We start from the raw sequence: 23867 nt of genomic DNA on the forward strand, positions 1-23867 counted from the left end.
TTTTAGATTTTTAACTTATACTGTATTTACTCATAACAAAGTTTACTTTTTTCCACCAGCATCCAAAACAGTAATATTGTCTAAAACCAATATTCTGGGTGGTAACAGATTTACTGGGTTTTGAAAACTGGTCCTGAAAACCACCAAACCTGAATATCTTCCATGCATAAAAGCTTATTTGCATGTTTCAGTTAAAGTCATACTTTAGTTTTAACACAAGTCCTTCTAAATGAATCCACTGTGACATGCATTGGTGTGCAAAATGGGAAAGCAAGGATGCAAAGTCAAAATACATGTCAGCTTCTTGACACAAAAAATGTGAAAAACATGCCAGTCCCAGTCTGAAATATAAAAATCCCACCAAAAATGTGACGGATATAGTTAATGAATAATGTACACGCCAGAGGACAAGGGATTAAAATTAGCTGCAGATGAGTTTCTGCACGTTACTTCAACACTTGCATTTCCCTTTGAAGTTCATGGATTTATTCTACATGTTCTGTAAGAAGTGTGGTTTGAACTGAAGTGCCGAGAATAATCTTCAAAAAGACTATGAGACACAACAAACACTTGCACGCAAACACACAATTTTACAGCAGAGACAAGATATTTGTTGATGCGGGTAAGTTTTCCTTTTATTGTGTACGTATCACCCTGTGCCACTGTCTTATTATTCCACAGTAAATCTCAGCATTACATCATAAGCATGTACATCCACACGCATGCAAGAAAGGGACAATGGGATGTAACACCTGCCCCTCCTCCACCTCCTGCATAAATCAACCATTTCTGCCTCCTCTTGCTTATCATTCTTCACACATGCACATACGAGTGCATTCATTGCTCGTGGTCAATCAATCTGGAGCTTCTACTTCATGCTGTCATCTGCAGTTAGCGAGGAAGAGTAGGAAAGGAGGGGGAGGAACGTCAGGAATGGATATCAAAGGAAATATAGTGGAAGAAGAAAATAGGAAGACGGCAACTCTGCTATATTGTATCATTGTGGTGTTAATATTCGGGATAGTGCTGGTGTATGTCTATCTATCCATCTATCCATCCATCCATCCATCCATCCATCCAGACAGACAGACAGACAGACAGACAGACAGACAGACAGACAGACAGACAGACAGACAGACAGACAGACAGACAGACAGATAGATAGATAGATAGATAGATAGATAGATAGATAGATAGATAGATAGATAGATAGATAGATAGATAGAGGAAGAATAACATCATATAGCAGTGGTGAAAAGGTGAAAAGTGATAAAGTATTTAAAAGTAATTGATATAATTAAATTAAAGATAGAAATAGCTATTACATTTGAGAATTGCTAAATGTAGGAAACTATTCTCTGATGGAGAATACATGAATTTTAATTCTTGGTGTAAATGAGGTCTTAAAGCCCCTTTGGCACATTTTGCTTTTCACTGCCTTGAAAAACTTGAAAAAAAAATCTGCTAAAGGTTTTCAAAGCTGCTCAGTTTGTAAGTTAATTACTATTTATTACTGAAAAGTTCCAAAAATGCGAGAAAGTCAAGTTAGTTCATTTGAACAGCAAATATGTTGGCCAAAGTCGTACAGAGGAAGTATCTGAAACATATTTAAAAATAATAGTAATACATTTTATTTAAAAAAAAAACCCCAATGCAAATATAAGTTAAAACCAATGCATGCACTTTGTGAAAGTGAGTAGCTACAGGAAACAAACTCCACACAGACCCCAGCAGGCCAGTGGATTTCTTTTGTGAGGTGACAGAGCTGCAGTCATTCTTAAATTATTTATAAAAGCTAAAAACAAGAATATTAAAAGCAAATAAAAAATAAAAGAAACAGTTAAAATAACACAGATGGTTATAAAACTAGCAATAAATTGGATAAGTGGAAGAAAAATGTATGTATGTATAGATGGATAGTAGTTATAAATTGACGGATGGCAGAGTTTGAATGATGTCTCAAGATTCAGACAGGCATGATGCCAAAAAACAGCCAAATTATTTTCTCTTCTAGTTTAACTAGAAACAGCAGACTTACAGGGTGATGCAACGAAGATAAAAAGGAGAGGAAAAATTTACTTCCAAGTACAAACAATCAAAAAAGAGAAAAATAAAAAAATAAGTAAAAAAAAAAAAATACTGTGGAAAAGGTCAAAAATGTAATTCGGGAGGGGACATTATAAAAGGATTGGTGGCAAGCACATTTATTTTTAGATACCTCGTTGAAACAACTAGGCCAGTTGAAATACTATGTCAGAGCTGATAAGCTTTCTTTTTGGCAGCAATTGTCATAGTGCTGATTCATAAAATACTTCTCAAATGAAAAATGGCTGTATCAATAATACAGCGACTAACAAACGGCAAAAAAAATGCTGATTTTTGAATGTCTTCCTCTTGTTTTGTCTTCCCTTCAGTGCGCTTATATTCTGTGTTCTCTGCTCTTACGGTCTCTTCAGTCTACTTCAGCTGCATTGAAATATTAAGCGAGCCCCATTAAACTCCAGAGTACAGCAGAAACACACCACTCTAAAATTCAGAGACAAGCAGAGCATACAAGCCTGCAAAAGCAGCATAACAGAAAGCTCAGAGCCCAGACTCCCTCCAGGGTGAGCCAGCAGATAGCAGTATGAGTCAATGGATCTGGCTCACTGCCTATTGATCCAAATTGGTGGATCGAGGTCAGGTCAATCCATTTAGGCCCAGCAACTGAGGGGCTGACAGCAGCAGTGCTGATCCTCTTGGGCCTCTGCTGCACAGGAGAGCAAACACAAGAGACCAGCTGGACAGAGCATGCGGGTCAATAGCTACGATCAATGCTAGGTTAAAGATGATCACAGCTAATGTTATGCTATAATCTGAATAGACTGTGGAAATGTGATTCATCATGCTCTGCAGGGACCTGTAGCAGTAACACTTTGGATGAAATGTGAGACTGAACAACCAGACTGAATAGCAGCGCAAAACCAAAGAGGGGCTCATCAATCAAGGTCAGTGTAGAGACAGCGGCTGGATTAAGTTGCTGTGTGTTTAACAGATGCTGAATTTTAAATATATTTCAGAAAAAAGGGAGGAAGCAATAGAATGTAATCTTCATGGTCTTTTATTAGTTTATCTTCTACTTACTTCATGTTTCTTCATATTTAATTCCACTCAGAAAGAAAGTCTTACTTTGTATCCTGAGATATATGCAGGCTGAAAATAAAACAGAACACAGCACCTGGTGGGTTATAAGAGTCCGCTTAGCCTCAAATGCTGCCTGTTTCTCACACGTGTTTGATACTGGGTTTTACTTCAAAACGCCTACATGAACTGTGGCATTCTTCCATGTGCATACTTTCAAGTATAATCCAATACTCTATCTTTCTCTGTGGCACCAGATGATGTAAAGTATTCTTTCTCATTCAAAGTGACGTGCTACTCGCCTCTTTGACTGAGTTTCAGACCCTAGCCTTTTCTAAGGACTGAAAGGAATCGTGTAGAATATGAAATTGAACACTGCTGCGATACGATGGTGTGGGTGGACCAAAGGTCTGTAGTGGAATTTAGAGTCGATAACCCTCCAACAAGCATTAGCATTAGCTTCTGCGCATTGGCTAACCTTGCCTCCGACTGTCCTCGGTTCACATCATGCACTTCAGGCTGCTTATCAGCTTGTGCGCAGGTCTCAGATCTGCGTCTGGGCAGAGGATAAAGGAAAAACTGCTCTATGTTACACCTAACATGGCTGTTGGGAAAGAGGGGAGACGTGGGAAGAGGAAATAACAAGGTAAGGTCTGGTTATCACGGAGCTATGCTGTGGTTTGGCCAGGATAGCGTTCTGCAGAGTAACACACACATTTTTGGTTAAATAGTGTCAGCGGTTCACTTTGCACATCTTATTTTTGTGTTAAGAAACAGCAGAACCTTCAGTTTTTGCCACTTTGTCACAGCTCCGCTCTGCTGACAGCAACATTAGTATGGGAGCCATTTGCACAAGAGACTAGCTTAACTTTCTATTTCCAAGTCTTTTCACGTTGCCACTTTCTCAGAGAGAGGATGGACAAACAGTTGGTTAAAACCCCAGAGGCTGAGAGCAAAGTGCACCATCAAAGTATGTCTGTAAACCTACTGCATTATTGATGATTAATTACACAGAACGCAGACAGGGTGGGCACGTCATGGCTGTCATAACTGAAGTGTCAGCAGTTCTTAACCCTCTCGAGGCAGGCGTTGCCTATTTGCAACAGTTAAAAACTAACAACCTGATTACCCCACATGCATATTTTATGAGTTTTTTTTACTCAGAAGTACCACTGCAGGACTTGGTTGTGCATTAGCAACAAAAAGTTTAATTTGAGCCTGAGAGGGTTAAATTGTGCTGAAATAGGGAAAGTAACATGAATGACAAAAGGCTTTTAAAATAGAAGAGGGCTTTAAAAAAAAATCTGTGGATAAACATTCTGGTCACTGGACTTGGATTTATTGTAGGGGTTGTCTGACTGTCAAACTATTGCTTATATGAACTTACTTGTCAGTTTTTGCTCTGTCATTTGTTATAATCTACATGGCAGTGAGACCAAAAACTCAATAAGAAATTGTTTACTGAGTAACTTTTGCACAGTCGGCACAATCCAACTTGTTTTTGCACTGAGAGGGAACAGACATTACCCTTTTCTAATCCCGCTGAACATTCAATGGCATAAACATTGGACTAATGTATCTAATATCTAAGCTATTAATATGCATTGGGCTGAGTTGAATCCCCTTACAAGGTTTTTGTCCAGATATAATCAACCTTTTAACTTCTCAAATAGATTTGAGGCACACAAAAACTCCTCTCACGCTTCCACATCCACAGCTTTAGGGCATTTTACATTACATTGCTGTTCAACAGCTTTTACCAGCATTTTGTTCATAATTTCTATGAAGTCCACTCCTCTTTAATAACACTCTACAAAGAAGCCAGTGATCCAGTTACTAAGATTTCTTTTTTTCTTATGAAAAGCAGAGTTGACACCCAGCAATATACTGTAGACAGACAACCAGACAGCTATTTCATGTTCAGTAAGAGCAAAGGAAGGCATGGTCTATCTGAAATTACAAATTGTTCCTCATCACAGATGTATCATCTGAACATAATGCGTCCACATCTGAATATCTTGATATTCTCTTTGAAGCTCTTTGAACTGCCAATCAGTGAAGTGCTCGCAGTAGTTCTGCAATATCATTTTCTTTTTTCCCTTTTTTTAAACTTATATCTGTGTTTACTCATCTTGATGTCTTTTTCTTCCTTACTTTGTTCTTTCTTAGTCTTTGTTCTTTTCTAGTCTTCTGCTTTCCTCAGTAGGTGACTAAAAGTATTTTCCAAGACTATTGTCAATTTGTTCTTTGTGTCAGACTAAGAAATTGTCTTGGTTTCTTTTTTTTCTTTTTCTTTTTTTTTTTGGGGGGGGGGGGGGGGGGTGTCTATCCAATACTCCGTGTTGCATTTAAAACAACAAATGCAGTTTATCAATGAATGACTGCTTTGGGTTAGCTATTCCAGTAGAAAACATCCCACTGTGGCAATATCTGTACCACAGTGTGTTTAAACTATAAAGTTCAGGCCTTTGGTGACAGACCAGGAATTATTTCTTTCAACAGGGTCAATTTTGGTCAGATTTTCAAATAGTCGTGGTGGGAAATTGCTCTAGGGTGAACACTCCATATCAACTACTGTGGGTTAGAAAACGGCCCAAGAAACATCACTCACACATAAAAGGGGTGATGGAACCAAACAGGGTTTCTGACAAGACTACAGGATGAATCCTCTCTTTGCTGTGGATGGCCTAATGAAGCAATTAAAAGCACAACTCTATAAGTGCATGAAAAAAGTCTACATCAATCATTATATCATATCCCGAACCCCCATGCTGATCTTATAACTTCCTAAAACTTCAAAGACTGATAAAGATTTGCAGCGCTTGCATAAGGGCACCAAAAGGGCCAGTTAAAGCAAAGGAAGATGCCTTAAGCTGGTTTGCTAAGTCCTTATCTCTTCTTTTGACTTATCTCCTCTCTATATAAAGAAATGTTTAAATTCTTTGACCTCCAGACAGATTCTATCACCTGAAGCAATAGTTTTTGCTTCCAGCAGAAGTTCTGTCACTTATTAAGTGAATAATGGTTTATTTCACTTATTTAAATTTGCGAAAGTTTTTGTCTGGGGAGTGAACTCCACTGGAACCTTGCTTATTTCCAACTCACGCTCTGTATTCATCCATTAGGGTCAAATCAAGGTTCAGTATCTTGCCCAAGGATATGTTGGAGGAGGGCACAGAGCTCAAACCTCCAACCTTCAGATTAGTAGACACCCCACACTTCCTCCTGAGCATCATCGTTTAGTGGATGATTTTAACGTGGAATGGTATGATGCAAAGGAGGAAATTTTAATATTATTGTTTCAACGTCACTTTGGACTACTGACTTAATGTTGCTCACATTTTATTATTTACTTAAATGCATCCTCAATTTTAGCAGAACAAATAGTTCAGCAAATAATCAGCTGCAGGCATGACCAGTCCAGCCACTAGAGTACCTTTCTCACTCTTTCAAATACTGTCAAAATAAAACAGCCCACTCTTATGGAGTAGAATACACTTTGCTGTTCATCATCATTGATGCTTGAGGTCAGAACAGAAAATTCTGAGGAGATTCCACACAGACTTTTGGATAACGACATTATTGAGGACACTGGCTCAGGAGGTCGTTTGTCTTAAATACCCTCTGAGCTTGAAGGGATTCTTCCAGGTGATGCCTTGCTTCTCTGAGATTTATTGAGGTGGCAGTTTTATAATCCGCAAACGAATGGTGTTGCAATGATGGTGTGTTTGAAAGCTGCTGTTTTCTGAGTGTAGGTTTTTAAAAAATATTCTTTGTCATCAGGAGGCACGCCATCTCAGCAGGGATCAGATTTAGCTAAGCCATTAATGGACCAGCAAATCACCTTCAGAATACACTGCGGTCTACAGGATTGTATTAATTTGTTCTCCCACCTTGCATGTCGTGTACCTCTCCTGCTCATTATTTGCTAGTTCCTTCATTCTGATTTTCTATATACAAATATGAACTACTTTAGTAGCCCAATTAATTTTTATGTATTTCTATAATTATGGACAAGAAGTTTGACAATTTGAGTCTGTTCAGTTATAAAATGCATAGTCAGTGAAGCAAGAGGGATGGTGACTTTTTAACTCTTTATTGGTTGTATTTCCTTTTTTCTTTATTTTTTCCCAAAATATAAATAAAATTTCTACATAATACTTCAGACTATTGCAGGATTAAATTGGCACCTGTGATTTTACTGGTCCCTACTAAACTATTCATATGCACTTAAACAGATAGGGCACCTAAACAAAACATAAATAAATTGTTCTGTGTGTTCTGTGCCTTTAAATGTCTTCCTTCCTGATTAGGGAGCTGGCAGCTGCTGATTGGTTCCCATGGTCAAGTGGCTGTTTTAAAAACCCTTTCCAGTAGTTGTCCCTCTGCAGCGACTGACAGCAGCAGCAGACCTGTCCTTGGCCTCCAAACCCTCTGTGACATTCGCCCTTTGTGTTTCCCACGAATTGCTACATTTTGTCTATAGTTTGCAGATACGTTTCACTTGTAGAATAGCATCTCCCTTTTTGGAATAAGCTGGTTTTGTTTGTTATGTTGGCCTGTGTTCACCCCGGAGTTAAACCTTTCAGTTTGGTAACAATAAAATCACCCTTAACTTGTAAATTGGGTTCTGGGTATGGCTTTGGGGACCAGGGCGGGCTCACCTTCCTTTTAACCCTTATGTTGCGCTCCTATACCCCAAGACCGGGACGTAACACTTAGTGTGACTTGTCCTGACAATCAGAGATAACTACAAATATTACTATATTTGTCTCTCTATGCACCTCTTTTCTGTCTTCTCTTTCCTCTCACCTTTAACTGCTCACAGCTGTTAGCTACCTGCCCCTGAGCCTTGTTCTGGCAAGGCCTATTCCTGCTAGAAGGGGATTTTTCCTCCCCACTATCAGTAAATCGCTGCTTGTAGAAGATTATCTAACTGTTGAGGGTTTTTCAACTCTAATCGAGCACTCTACAAGCCTCACTTGCCCAACCACACACACATTCATACACATGTTTTTTTTTTGTAATCTGCACAGTGCAGGGGTGTGTGACTAATTTTTCAAAGGGGCCACTTGAGAAACTGGAACTTTTGTGTAGGGCCACACCAGTAAGCTAAATTCAGTTCTGCTCAATATTTTATCCCCCTATAAACTGCTACTGGTAAGAGCAGATTAGTAGTTATAATTAAGCAATGGAAATGTGAGATAGACTTGCTAAAAGCACCAACATTTTATCGCCATTTAATCAGTATTCCTAAAAACACAAGTGAACAAAATGTTAATGTGAACCTGACTTTAACGCACTTGTTCAAGCTCAAAACAGACTAAAATAGCAAAATATGTCTAATGTACACAGTCATATTAAAAACAAGTTGCCAGAGATGATTTTGAAGTCTGCAAGTAACATCCTTCTGCAATGTAAAGATGTGCTGGCAGGAATCCAGTTGATAAGTACCTCTAGAAAGAAGCTTTTGGGTTTAAATTTAGTGTTAGCTTATACTTGTAAGTGTAAGCTAATAGTCAACAACAAGGAAATGAACTTCTGCAAACACTTGAGTAGCTGACAGCCCCCTGGAGACGGCAGAAAATTGCTAAGGGATAGTGAGTTGAGCTTCTAGTCTCAAAGTTTATTTACAACTCTAGTGGTGTTGAAACGTGTCAGGGGTCTTTGGGAGCCCTCTTGTACAAAGGGCCTTGAGCGGATATTTAATGGAGCTCTCAATGAAGAGAGGGAAAGAGAGAAAGACAGGATGACATTGTCTCCGTCTGAAGACTCACCTCTTTCTAATTGCCTCAAGTCGTATTGATTACCCAAGACCCCTCACACACCTCTTCTATGTGATCCCTTCACTCTGTGAGAAGGGATCACAGAGCTTACAGACCAGGTTGTTTGCTGTTTTCTGATGTGATTAGCAGTATTGATCAAAGTGTGTGTGTGTGTTTATTTGTGTTTGGGGGCACCTTGCGTGTTTGATCACTCAGTAATTGGATGCTAAAAAGATGGAAGGAAAGAAATCTGCTTAATAATATTCATCTGATGATCATGCATCAAACATCAAACTTTCTCTTGCAACAACACCACATATATACCCACACACACCGTTTCCAGAAACCAGCACTTAAGCTGGGCTTCTATCACCCCCTCGTCAGGCCTGGAGGTGTGTTTAAGCGGCAGTTTGAGCCCCTGCACATTACCAGACATCTTACTGTGACACCACACACTCTTACTGCCAGTCATTCTTATTCCCTCGTCTGTCTTTCTGTCCCTAAGGGAAATGAAGATGACTTCATCCCTGTGCAATTAAATGCTCTCATTCTGTCTGGCCCTCTTCTATTTTGTGTATGTGTGTATGTCTGTGTGTGTGTGTTAGTGAAATGGATGAGATGTCAGATCCTGTGCAGACAGTTGGAGTAAGGACTAGACCAGAAAGTGAGCTAATCTCCTTCCATCCCTTCACTGATTGGAAGAACCCTGGACCCCAGCAATAACGCCCACCAATTAGACAGGCCTCCACAGTTGGCAGTTGTATCTGAGTGTAAGTCACCTACTGGACCTTTTGGCTCTCACTTGAGCTTATTGGAGGTTTGGAAATTCACTTTCTAAGTTCTAAGCTGCCCGTGGACTGAAAAACTGTGTATTGAATACCAAAACAAGATTGGTCTCCATGCAATTTAAACTCATGTACTACATACATAACAGTATGTAGTAAATAAAGTTAGTCATGATTATAATGTGTGTATCATTATATCTCTCAAGTTTTTTGTCTGCTGGGTTTTATTTTATCTATTGAACACAATAATTCTCAGCATCCTAGGTGGATTTCTTCTGTATTTTGAATCATTTTTAAATTTTCTTAATGTATCTGCACTGTACAATGTATCCCAAAGTCTGATGCTAAACAGTGCATCACATATTGTATAACCAATTCTAAAAATAGACCACCTCGGTCTGAATGGTATATTGGTGTGAAGCAGGTACAGCTTCCATGCAATAAAATGAAATCATAATCACAATCCCTAAAGAATCGCACCACTTTCAGACACAAGGCTCAGTTTACTTCACATGAGAATCACTATGTAGTCTTCTGACGGTCTGAAGGAACAATAAAAATAACTCTAATGATGTCATCAGGGATTCAGCCTGAAAGTACAAACTTACGATTGGAAAGCTTCTGTTTTTGAACTGGGAATATGGAGCTTTATAAGAAAAGAAAGAAGAAAGATCAAATAATAAACAAGGTTTCAACATGGGCTCAAAATGCCATCCATACCACAAGTTGAGTGCTTGGCTTCAGATGGATACCTAGCTCCGGATAGTTTGAGAACATCAGGAAAATGTTTCCCAGTTTCAATGTGTATTTGTGACAATATGATGCACATCCAATTTAACTAATTATGTAGCCTCCAGATGAAAACAATCAATCCAATGCACACGTATCAAACACACTGATTGAGAGTTATGCTGACAAAGGCAAAATCAATCAAAGTTTCCAGGCTAACCTCACTGATTCAAGGCACATAACTGGACACCACCATGTTTGCTATGCTTGTGCTGTTAGTGCTTCTTGGAGCATTATAACAGACTTATCTGACAAATATCAAAGCCCGCTGTATGATATACACTGTACAAGAAGTTTGTGTTTAAGTCTTGGTGAGAAAAATTAATTTTATGAGTCTGACACAGACCACTAATAAGCAGATATTTATGTTTTTGCTTTGTGTTGTAAGCTAATAATTTATCACCCCATCCTTTCATCCAAATATGATCCCCTCTGTAAAGGCTCTTTGCTTACATTCAGACAACTGAAGAATTGAGGTTCTAAGGGCATGACTCATACAATATAGGACAAATGTCATAGGCCAACTATGCATAACACCTACATGGGCTGCTCAGCCACAGAAACCCGAGCCATGAAGCTCCCAGTGCACAATTTGTGTGCTGATTATAATACAAGAGGAGGTTTGAAACTATTGTTATGGAGGCATTGTTATTGAGGGCGTTGACTACTTACAGGTGATTATAAAATAAGAGGAAAGAAATTTTACAAAGTGATTGTTGCATAAAATTAGATCCACAGTAGAAAATAGTGAGCTCTTTAAAATGACCCACTGGTTTCCTAGTTATGTGTCTTCATGCTGATGTGCTGAATCTCATTCCAAACATTAGATCACTAGTCAAACTCTGCACAGTGACCTACACCGTGTGTACACACCAAACTAAACCGAAATGAGCACTTCAACTCTACCTGCAAGCTCACAAGCTAGCTAACACAGAATGGCACAAAACAGGTAATTTTATGGTGAAAGTAGACAACTTCAAGAATGCTTTTACAGTCAGTGCTTCTTAACTTAGTGCAAAGAGAGGCCAGTGAATTCATCCACCACTTATATACCTTGCATTTTGAAACCACACAACATAAGAAATATGGAGCCATAAACAGGGAATTTAGTCTTTCAACAAGGTGTAAGCTGATAAGAAGCATGCAGCTTCAACAGGAACAGCAAAAAGTTGTTTCTGTGAGCAAACTCTCAAAGTGATGGAAATGTAAAAAGTTTCATTATAGACTAATTTGTGTGATTTTGTGTCCAGCACATTTAATATCTTTGGGATTAAAATAAACCCATGTCAACAAATTACACTATACTGCTAAAAATATTTGCTTGTCTACCGTCACATGGAACGAGGTCTTCTGGGAAGGCTTTCCACAAGGTTTAGGTGTGTGTTTATGGGGATTTTTGACCATTCTCCCAGAAGTCTATTGTGAGGTTGTGAGGTCAGACACTGATGTTGGACAAGAAGACCTAGCTCGGAGTCTCTCGGAGTCTAATTCATCCCAAAGGTGTTCTGTTAGTCAGGACTGTGCGCAGGCCATTCAAGTTCTTGACTCCAAATTCAGTCATACACGTCCCTATGGGCCTTGCTAGACCTAGCAGTCTGCAAGCCTAGGTGCTTGATTTTATACACCTGTGACATTTATTCAATAATTTGGATGGCTGAGTGATTGCTGAGTGACTGCACAAACATACATATACTATATTTATATATATACGTTATCGTGATCCTAAGTGATTCTTAATCTGACAGCTCTGGATCTTAAATGAATAATTGTTTCAAATGACACATTTTTCACTAGATTTCTCCAATTTCTTACAATCTGGCTGTGCAGGTGTTCATTTAGACCTCCAACTCGTACTATTAACAATGGACAACATAACCGGGGAAAAAAATGCATGCAACTACCGACCTTTTTCTTGTTGGTTGGGCAAATGTAGAAACTTGTCACCACAATGGTTGTTCCTGGCATCAGGTTGAGTTTGGTGTAGGTGGTGCCATAGTCAGAAGACCTAACAAAATTGCAGGCGAAAAACAAGAACAGGTACAAGTTAGTCTGGAAACATTTAAGAGCATTTTTTTCATAGTTTTCCTTTTGCAGTAATCCCATGAGAGGTAGGCAAAGATGCCTGGGAAAGCAGCTGCTTATTCTCTCAAACTGTCCTAAAGGTATTGTATCAGTTCTGTTCACCATATCGCTACTTTGCAGTCTGTGGTCTGAGCCAAGTGACAAATCAGAAACGGCTGGGAAACCTGTCATTGCCACAGTGGTGTAAAAACACCCTTGGGCTAGCGATGAAGTCCTGACCAATCCTTAAATCTGGCAGCTTTAGCAGGAGGTAGGGAGTGCTATGTGCGGTCAAGAGTGATAGTTACAGTAGCTGGATCATTTCTCCAGCCCCGCTCAGACATACCCACAAAGCACAGTGAAAGTGATTGTTTGCGACAGGTTTTGACAAATGATGCAGGTTTCAACTTGACAAAGCTTAAGGGGGCTTAACTCTTTTATGGATAATTAATGTCTTAAATTTCTGTCAGGAAGGAAAAGATAAACAAAACTAATACAGGAGATTTTCCCCTCTACTTTATTATGTAGACAAGGTAAATTAAGGTTTAAGACACTGGTTTGAGTAAACAGAACACAAAACAAGTGTACATCAGACAACTTTCTAGGCTTCAAAAACAATGCAAAGCATACAGGAAGAAAGATGCTACAGCATTTAGCTGGAGGTTGAGGGTTCAACAGGAGGGAGCCTTGAAGAAGAGGACTTGATGAAAGAGAATGATGAGCTAGCACGTCAGCCTGGTTAAGGATGAGAGGATTTACTCCTTTGCGCAGTGGGACATCAACCACTGACAGACACTCACACACACAGTAAGACACATACACCCGAAGCTCTGCCAAGCCATTCAGCAATCAGCTCTCCCAGAGTGCTCTGATACAGCTGGAGAAAATGGAGTGGCATAGCAGGGGTGAGCTATTTCTCTGTGGTGAGCTGGCAAGTGTTTTCATCTTCCTCGTTGGCCCGTGTGCCATATTTAACCCTGGATCACTTGGAGGACATGAACAGATCTCGTGCTGATGGCTGTGCTAGCAGCAGAGCTCTGTGCTTATCACAAAAACCCAGTTGTAGATGGAGTAAAGGCCTGCTAGGCCTGGTGAGCAGAGGTCCTCTCAGAGGGTGGATAATTTGGGTGTAAGTGCAAAAACCACATTAACTAGTCACATTAAGTCCTAATTAGCAAGAAGGATGATGATCAGCACTTTATAAACAGTGCTCGGAGAATCTGTTTAAACCATTTGTTCACGCACATTCATTGCCCTCCTTTAAGGAAGACTCTAGATTCCATTTGTGCCTGTCAACATATGAAAATCTACTTACAAAGAATCAAAAGATGCTGCAGATCCAACTGCTAGGAAGGCATTCAGTAACATTTCCAAGTGCTTTGTATGTGACAGGTAAGAGATAGGTTGTTACCCAGCCTTTAGAGCTGGGTGAAAATATATCTGGTCACTCTTGATATTGAAGCTGAAATGAATGCTAGTGCATAAGAATTGGAATGTTATTCTTGTATTTCTGCAGGAGTGAAAACTCGGTCCCTCAAGATTTCCTATGCTCTGTTGATAAACACATTAGCAAAATGTGTTGTGTTGTGTCTTTCTATAAAGACACAACACATTTTGCAACTCATTTAGACTGATGCTTCTTCTGTAAGAGATCTGTAAGAGATCTGTACTTCTGTTAGAGATCTGCAGAAATCCCCTTAGCTGCTGAACATTTGATAAGGATAACTTTAAAAACCTAAAATTGTCTCCTTAAAATGACATTACAATGCATCTACACTTTTTGCCAAGAGCACTTTGATTCAGTTCAATTCAGGTATATTTATATAGCACCAATGAGGGAAGCTTATCTGTTTACATACCACAAATCATAGCAAAAAATAATGTAAATCATAAAAAAAAAATCAGCTTCATTTGGATAATCACCTTCTCCACAATAAGAGGAGAATACATCAACTCTATTACTGTACTGGGTATTACTTCTCCATTTAACACAGAGGCCTCCAAAACCTCCTTATTACACATTTATAGTGCTTCATTAGCCAGGGTGTAATGAAAGGCCAGAGCTGGGGTGGGCATTCTGCCCAGAAATACAACTCAACATATGGACCTTGACTGTCCCTTGTCCCCTAGCTTTTTTGTCCTCAATACCCTGTTTTGCCGAGCATCTGTTACAATGAACTTTTTTCTTTCCATATATCTTCCATCTGATGTTAAAGATTAAAGGTATGGACTAATTTTTGTCAAATGCTCAAATTACATGTGTTTATTAATTTAACATAAACACACGTCAAATGATCCAAGGAGTACAGCTCTCTCTAGCTGGAGTGCACTGACAAATCCTCCAATCACAATGAAACATTAAGACATTCTTATGAATTATGAAGTATAAACAGGTATATTTCACCTAGGTTTACATTCACAGATACCCTGAGCCAGTTAGGTTAGGGTACTGCATTTGAACTGGCTGCACCTCTAAGCAGTTATTTAAGAAGTTATTGAAATTCTGAAAGTCTAACAACAGGCCATAGAAACTATACATATAGAATCATAAGTAAAATATCACAAAAGTGCTTCAAAGTTTGGCTATTTTTAGTGCCAAAACAAAAAAGTAAGAAAAGGCAACTTAAAAACAAAAAAACTAATCTGAGGAGTCATGAGGCAAAGATATGTCACTTAGGCTACATTCACACTGCAGGCGAAAGCGCATCAAATCCGATTTTTTTGACCCTATGCGACCCATATCCGATCATGGTATGACAGTGTGAACGGCACAAATCTGATATTTTCAAATCCAATCTGGGTCACTTTCGTATTTGGTACTGAATCCGATACATATCCGATGTTTCAGAAAGCGACTGCTGTGTGAATGGTCATGTTGCATTAAATCCATCTTTTACGTCACTGACACAAGACAGACGCCAATTATCAGTGCCGGAGAAGCACCCGATAGGACATCGCGAACGCTTCCTGGCCATCCGGTGAAAGTGCTGGGAAGACAACGTTGGAGAAATGTTAACATTTTATTTGTACTGTATAACCTGCAGATTCTGACAGAAATCTGCAGCTATACTTTGAAGCACCGCTCCTCTCTAAAACAGCAATAAGGATAATTATTAGGTTATTTACATTATTATGTAATAACTTAAAGCAAAAATTGGGAAACGTGAAGTCCGAAGTCTTTATATTAAGGGCCATCAGTCAAACAATATTGTTTGCTCTGGGTCTAAACAGAGCGTGTTGTGTGTGACATCTTCTTTTGTGCATGCGGGCCGCTTTGAGCGTTCACACTGGAGCGCGTTTGCGGTCGCATTTTATTTGTAGTGTGAACGAGCAGACAAAAAGATCGGATTTGATCAAAATATCGGAATTGAGCATTAAGACCTGCAGTGTGAACGTAGCCTTATAAAGCTAATATAGAGGTTGGGTAGGGGTTAGAGTGTAAAGTCAGCTGTCTCAGCACCTTACATGCTGAGAATAATGATGTTGAGTTAATAGGAGAGCTCATTTTATACTGTCTACCACCAAGACCTCTGGATTAATAGACTAGTAGAGAGCTATTGTAGATTAATGAGGAATAATTACTTTTAAACAGAGTAGGAAGCTGATGAGAAGAGATATGGACGAGGACAGGGAGCAGGAGAGGGGAGAAGAGTTGAATGAGAAAATGAAAAAAGTTTAATCTGTGGTACTCAGTGTAGCCCTCAGTCCTGGCAATTTAATATTAACAGAAAAGTAGGATATCAAGGCACACGCTGACACAAAATAGTCATTAATATTACCCTTATGTTATTTCATGTCCAAGTCTTCATGTCAAACAGCATAACTGTGAGAAAACATTCATTTTTGATATGCAGTACAAAGGCTTAAACAAGTTGCCGCAGACACAAGACAATTGGTAGAAGGCAAATAGCTGAAATAATAACAGCAGAAAAACGGAAACTACTATAAAACAAGAGTGGAATATAAAAAAAAAAACTAAAGGGGAGAGAAGGGAAATGTCTGCGAGAATGAATGTGACAGTGACAGACACTACGGGTGAAATTGTATTTTCCTTGATCTGCTTGAGAAAACAGAGAAATGTGGAAGCACTTTAGGGTGGCGACAGGTGCTGATTCAGATTTAATGTCCTAATATGTCAAGGTTGCTCCCAGCGCTTGACATCTCAGGAAAGAAAAATTGAGTGTGTCAAGAAAATGTCTGATGCAATGGAATACCAAAATATAGAGAGCACAGGAGAATGGATATAAGGAAATGGATTCATGATAAATCCATCTAAAGATCTTCAAAGTGTTAGCTGGTGAGGCGTTATGATGAATATGCGACAGAAGGAAATGCATCCTTCAAGACTTTTCTCTTCTGAATTCACATGCATTTGGCGAAACATCTGCTGTCTAAGAAGAACTAAGCTAATAAATAGCTTCAAACAAAGCTAACGAAGAACAGAGCAGTCAGTGGGTTGGTGTATTAAAGGTTAGCTATAGACATATACAGTAGTTGGCTGAGTCTCATCATGCTGTTCAGTGTCTGATTTCTGCTAAGACAGACAGATACCGTCAGTCTGAATCAGGTCTGGAAAGCCTGATGGCCAGACTGTTAGGGCTGATGACACTCATCACTGATTGGCTGACATACAGATTTCCCAGAGAGGCTAACTGAGGGCAACGTCCTCTGACAAGAGGATAGGATTGAGCTGGATCTTAGTTTAGTATAGAATATGTCACAGTTTCAAGTCTTACACCACAGAAACACAAGAAAAACTCTGCAGTGCATTATGCAGTTGCTCTGTTGACAAATCTGATGAAGTATGAGGATAAATTTGCTTCCTTACCAGAGTATCACTAACTGACGCTATCAACTGCATCCTACTGTATGAGAATTTGTGCCAAATTTAATCTAGAGCAGGTTAAAGTTTGGGTCATGAGCGATCATTGTGATCGTAAGCGTTGCTATTTTTCTTTTTGAAAGAGTAGAGAATTCATGCGAGATGGGAGCTTTTGATTTATCGCACTAAAGGTAATTGCCATGAGTGGTGTCAAAGAATACAGCAGAGAGCGAGTCACCATTAGTGTTAAAACTGATTTACTGGTTTAAAGTAAGCCATCAAATACCAATGGGCAGATTGAGCTTTCAACAAGTGCAATCACATTTTATGCTTTCAGATGATAAATGGAAAAATTACTGTTTCATGACACAGCTTTATGGACGATAAAAGTAAGATGTATGAACAAGAAACGTAGTGGTGGAAGTCGGGGTTGGGGTTGTCAGCGTCACACATGGACAGGTCAGTAGTGTTATCGCCCATTCTACTTTAAAAAGGAACCGTCTACTCGACTGTCATTTGTCTGTTTATTTTCGCTTCTTTTTGCAGCAGTAGAATGGCTGAGGATGATAAAGCTCAGGGAGTCTCAGGTGTACCCTGGACAAAGGTTTTATGGCCATCTGCTATGGCCTGATTGTGTCAAAGCCTTGGTTTATTGACTGCAGAATAGACTGTAGAATGAAATAGCACGTCTTTCAGAGATCTACTCCGCTCAGATATACAGAAAATAGAGAAATTGAGTAGAGAAGTTGTGCTGTGGCAAAACTTTACATGTATAAAAGAATGGATTTTTAAAAAATATTTGTCTTTGAGTGTTTTTGGTGAGCTGCAAAGTCAGACAAATGCAATTTAACACTCAGTCTTTTGGTGTTACAGCTACCAGAAAGCCGGGGAAAGTGTGAACCTGTTTTGACAGGGAAAGCAAAAAGACAACTGGTCTTGTTATGACAGTGGCAGACGTGTCAACCAGACTGGCCACAAATCATAAAATCATAAAATGACAAGTTGAACTGTCTACAGAAAGGTGTTAACAGACACATAAAAACCCTAAAAGATCAATCAATCTTTAAACCGCAGGCTTTTAAGATGGTGGTATTATGTTAAAAGCATCTGCTTGACGTTGCTGTATTTGCTACTTATACACTAATTTTTAACCTTCTTCTAATTTCCTACTTCTAAAAAGTGAGATTATTGTACTCATTGTAAAAAATCTTAGAAAAATGGTGATCAACCAAATATTTATTTGCTGAAATGCTAGTCTATGCATGTATTACTTATAGTTTAGACTGCTGTAATTCATTGTTATTATGTTTTTCTAAAAATTTCTTTAAAAAGCCCTTAGCTGGTCCAGAAGGATGTAGCAAGAGTACAGGGACTAGAAAGATATTTACTTTTCTCCAGTGGCTACCTATTAAATCCAAAATTAGATTTAAAACCCTTCACCTCTCATAAAATGTCTTGAATAATCAGGTCCCATTTTATCTTAAAGGCTGATAGTACCATATTGAGAGCACTAGAATGGGAGCCATTCAGATTTCAGCTGCCTCTTCTATGGAGCTAGCTTTCAGTTTAAGAAACACTCCCCTCTCTCCTTTTAGGTCTAGTCTTAAAGCATTCGTTTTTGCTAAAGCTTGTAGTCAGGGCTCGACAGGATGCCTTGAACCCATCCCTTAGTTACACTGCAATAGGCTAAGGCTGCTTCACTCCCTTCTTTAGCTCTCTCAATATTTATACACCACTATTACATTTAATCACTGGCAATTAATTTTAAAATCGTATGTGTGTCTGTTGTAATGTCTCCCACCGGTGTGCTTTCCCCTGAATCTAGTCTTCTCTTACATACATGAAGTTACACAAACACTGGGGTTGGAGAACTGGAAATGCAGGTGGTTGGGTCTGTGTTTCCACAAGCCCCGCTAGTTTAGAAACTTATTCTCATTAACAACAAAAACAAGACGGACATCTTTTACTTGCTAGCAAGGGAGGCCCCGGCCGGTGTCTCAGAAAGCACTCTGAATCCTACCGCAGACTGACCCCAACAACAGCCTCCGCTGCCTTTTATTGGGAAAACAGTTCACACAATACACATCACAGCAAAAGCACCTCCCACCGTAAACCCCCAAATGGTTCTAAGACAAGAAACAGAATCTTCACAAGGGATGTGTCTACAATAATCCTAAGTGGCTGGAGAGGTGGTCAGAGACAAAGGAACGTCTTGATCCTATAGATTGATCTAAGACCTTACAAATTTAAGAAACACAATGACAACATTCAACAATTAGACTTAACACAGGTTGCCTGGCACTAAATACCCCTTTGTGCAACCCAGTATCATAGCAAAACTTATAATAGATAAGCTAATCAACTGTCTTTATTTTATGCACCTGGGGAAAGAGATATTGTATTTCAAACCAACATGACAACAATCACAATAGTAACAATACACCTATATTCAATAATTGTACTACATTAAATGTACAACCTCAATTCCAATGAAGTTGGGACGTTGTATAAAATGTAAATAAAAACAGAATACAATGATTTGAAAATCCTTTTTAACCTATATTCAATCGAATACACTACAAAGACAAGCTAATGTTCAAACTGATAAACTGTATTGTTTTGCAAATTTTCACTCATTTTGAATTTGATGCCTGCAACACATTCCAAAGAAGCTGGGACAGGGGCATGTTTACCACTGTGTTATGTCACCTTTCCTTTTAACAATACTCAATAAGCGTTTGGGAACTGGAACTGGGGTTGTACTATCGACATGGCTAGATACCACAGGTTCATGACAGAGATTTTCCTTCTCTCATCCTTTACTTCCCAAAAACACCATGAAGAACATTTTGGATTTTAAGTTACACCTGTCTACATGCCGTCAAAGTGCCATTTGATGTCCCAGACGGTCATGTGGATTGCAGCAAAGAGAACATGGATGATAATGCACTGCTTTGTCCTGTTTTGGATAGAATATGAGTAGGCACTTGTAGATACATATCTGATCTGACAGTTGCGCACACTGCAAGATGAAGGCTCCATCTCGCAAGTTATTGTTTATGCTTTATGATGAGAGTAATTTAGCTCATTTGCATTAGAATCAAAACACATAGTAGCAGAAGTTTGTAAGATGTGGGTTACATTTGTGTTCAGGTTAGTTACTAATGCCTGAGCAGCAATTAGCAATTTCATTTGGAAGAGCCTCCTACACTGCAAGTAGTCTGAGCAGGCAGTTAGCCAGGATACAGTGATTCATGCTTAGTAAGGGCACTTCACAGTGGCGGATAGTCTCTTGAAGTGCACAAAATCACTGGAGCATAGATATCAGCAGCAGAGTACTGCTGCCACTTGAAAAGCTGCTTATGGAAGTCTCCTGACAGGCCACTCTGCATCTACTTTTCTTGTTTATATAGCGAAAATGACATAATATTATAACAAATACATCACCAACAGATTGCACTTAATTAGGCAGTTTTCTTAAGAGGCTACTTTTATATTACACCACTGAACCTGTTCTTTCCCAGGCTCTGTGGTGACTGAATCACTGGCCTTTCTCTGTCAGTTGTAATGAGTTTCTTTGCAGCCTTTTGAGTAAAACCCCTTGAATAAAATAATAATCAATCTGCTACTATCAACAAAGGCTGTGATAGCACATGATGAAAAAAATAAATCACAAAAAAAGAATCCTTCATAAATTACTTTCAGGACACCCATATGGAAAAGATATATATAAATCTTATAAAGTTTGCATCTGTCTTGTGTGAAAAGCATGAAAGAGTGAAAACAGATATAAGATCCCTTGAAAAAGTATAAATAAATAAAACTTGTATGTTTTGGATACTTACTAAAACAATATATGAAAGTGGCCACTTTCATGAGTAAAACATGAAAGCCTTATATGATTATATGAAGTAGGCCAAATCTGATGCAAGTTTTTTCTATTTCTTTTCCATATGGGCAGGCTTGAAATTTCTCTAGCAAGATATCTACAAGGATGCACATATTATATGCCCATATTTAGATCATTTCCCTTAAGAAAGGAGCTGAAATGGTTATAACACCCATAAAAAAGAAATATGTGTGTGTGTATATATAAAACACTGTACTATCAAGAGAAATAACCACACTCCCTGGATCCCATCGGCAAAACTCCTCTCCCAATGAGCATAATTAGCAAAAATGGAAACACACAAATCCTTAAAGAGCGTTCAATTCTCCAGCACACATTCGGGATTTCTGATGATGGATATGGACTATTATGCTTATCATAACAGTCCATATCAGGTTGCTATGGAGGTGCCTGTTATGGAAGACGACCAGTTAACTCCCTCAGTACGGCAGAAATAACATAGAAATTCAACCAAGATAAACAGCATTGTATTTGGATGGTGGTAATAACTTTTCATCTACACGCAATAAGTCCTCCAACATGAACATTAATATAGGTTTAAGCAGCAGAATATCGGCCAGTGGTTAAAGATGTCTAGAGTTTGTGGCTTTATAACTCTGTTGCAGAGTTGCAGGTGGAATACATCTGTACTATACTCATTTTTATTTATTTTATTTATTTTTGGGGTTGGTACTTAAGATTAGACATGCATTACCTGCACCTTTAAAAAAAAGTCAAGTGTAACGTTTATATATGTATTCCCTGTAAAAGGGCGTTTCTCATTTTTTTAGGATTTAATGTTGCACCTTGGGCTGAGTTTGTTTTTTTCCTATGCAGATTTAGTTTGGATTGTGAAACCCTTAAATGCATTTTTATAATACCGTTAGCAGTTGTTAGAATACTGAATATTTTTACAGCCACGCTAGCAGTGTGCTTGTAGCATATTGGTCCATCATTTTGATCCAGGTATTTCATAATACTTTTTTACACAAAAAAGAGAGATATGTGAGCTTTTAGTAAACCTTATTACATGTGTATTGTGACTTTCCAATTTTCAAAATTTGAAAGTTGGTTATTGACTGCAGAACAGATTGTAGAGTTAAATAATTTAATGCCAGAAAAACATGCTTTTGTTCTTTTGAAACTGTTTACACTTGGCATTGCTTTGACTTATTTTTTTTTAGGATGTATAAGGTGTTGTCAGGACAAGCAAGCGGATAACTCAAAGCTGTGAGAACAGTGCCAGCTGATGGATTATCTATATCTGAGTCTCACAGTAAAATCCTTGAAATAATTTGCCATTTTTCATAAACAGTGCCACAACTTTGAATGTAAATCTTTCAATCTTGCAATTTGTTCCTAGCAGTTTCTCTGTGTCAGAATACTTCCTTTAAAACCTACTGAATGAGATGTGAGGAGTGCTGCTAGTAGCATGATCATTGCTCCCCCATCTCTCCTTCTCCTGGCTGAGATTAAACATTTCCTACAGGCCTCTCCTAAGCACATAACAGTGGAGGCACTGGAGATACCAAGCAACATTCCCAAGCTCCATCAATTCACTTTTTCTCTGAAGCATCCACCGCGTGCCCTTCTTTGCACTCAAGTCCCAGCTGAACTGAAGAAAGAAGAGTGATAAATGAAAACATTTATCTAGATGACATTCCCATCAGCACGCTTTGGGACAAGCACCCTGAACACCGCAGCACACTCTCCCAGAATTCACAAGCAGCACTGCTGTGTTGGCTTACTTTGGACCTGAGGTTTAATTTTTAAGATTTTTTTTGTTTTGTTTTGCTTTTATCAGCTTGTCTCCTGAAGTCAAAATAAGCAGCTAGGATCAACTCCTTTGAGTGAACTTGGCTGTGAATACTTAAACAGATGAGCTTGTTTACAGACATTCTCATCATTTTGCCATTTCAATCACTATTGTACAAATGATTAGATCAGCTTCTCTGCACTTTATTTTCTTGCTCCATACCCATCCAGAGCCACAGAGAAAGTGCAAAGGCAAATAACACTTTCTAGCTTAATTGCTTTTACTGAAAATGCTAAAATGTGCTTTTCCTCCGGCTTTTGGAAAATACTGATCGGAGCGATCAGTATTTTTGGGGAGCCACTCCCCAAAAGCCAGTTGCTAATCTCATCTATGTGATAAACATATGAGCATTTTGTTTCTCTTTACGGGGAAGATTCAGCTGTTAGATTGTTTTAGAGAACAATTAGGGTTTTACTAATTTCATTTGATAGATTTTCTTTTCTGTCTTCAAGCTTAAAGTTATTGAAGGAGTTATTGAGGATTTGATTACTCCTCGCATTGATTAAAAGTGTAAAAACTGATTTCTGTTTACAAAAATGACAAAGTTTATGATGTTCAGGCTTTTGCCTTCTTTTCAGAGGCATTTTAGACCTGAAGAATATATATTAATTAATCCATGCTTTACACCACTTGCCTGCAACCTATTTTGCTTCTCTCTCTCTGTCCTACTCAAAACTTTTCTTGTTACATTGGATGAAGCACAGTACTGGTCCACAGTCCAGACTGCGTTTTGTTGTTTGGACTCTACATCCTTCTAACTAAAGATGAGAGGGACCATCCAGCTTGTTATTAGCCCTCAGTTCAGTCTCTGGAAATGTAC

The 23867-nt window shown here is 38.7% G+C and overlaps 1 protein-coding gene across 10 annotated transcripts in view; it reads right to left on the minus strand.

The window, feature by feature from the left end:
- sorcs2 (sortilin-related VPS10 domain containing receptor 2) overlaps nucleotides 1-23867 on the minus strand; it is a 407562-nt gene that overhangs the window by 217510 nt on the left and 166185 nt on the right. For all 10 annotated transcript variants that reach the window (XM_082510974.1, XM_082510972.1, XM_082510973.1 and 7 more), the window contains one exon: nucleotides 12365-12464. In XM_082510974.1, coding sequence (XP_082367100.1) covers nucleotides 12365-12424 — 60 coding nt within the window. In that variant the 5' untranslated portion in view covers nucleotides 12425-12464. The remainder of the gene's footprint in view (nucleotides 1-12364; nucleotides 12465-23867) is intronic.

This window comes from Aulonocara stuartgranti, assembly GCF_965226115.1.
Source record: "Aulonocara stuartgranti genome assembly, chromosome: 3".
NCBI lineage: Eukaryota > Metazoa > Chordata > Actinopteri > Cichliformes > Cichlidae > Aulonocara > Aulonocara stuartgranti.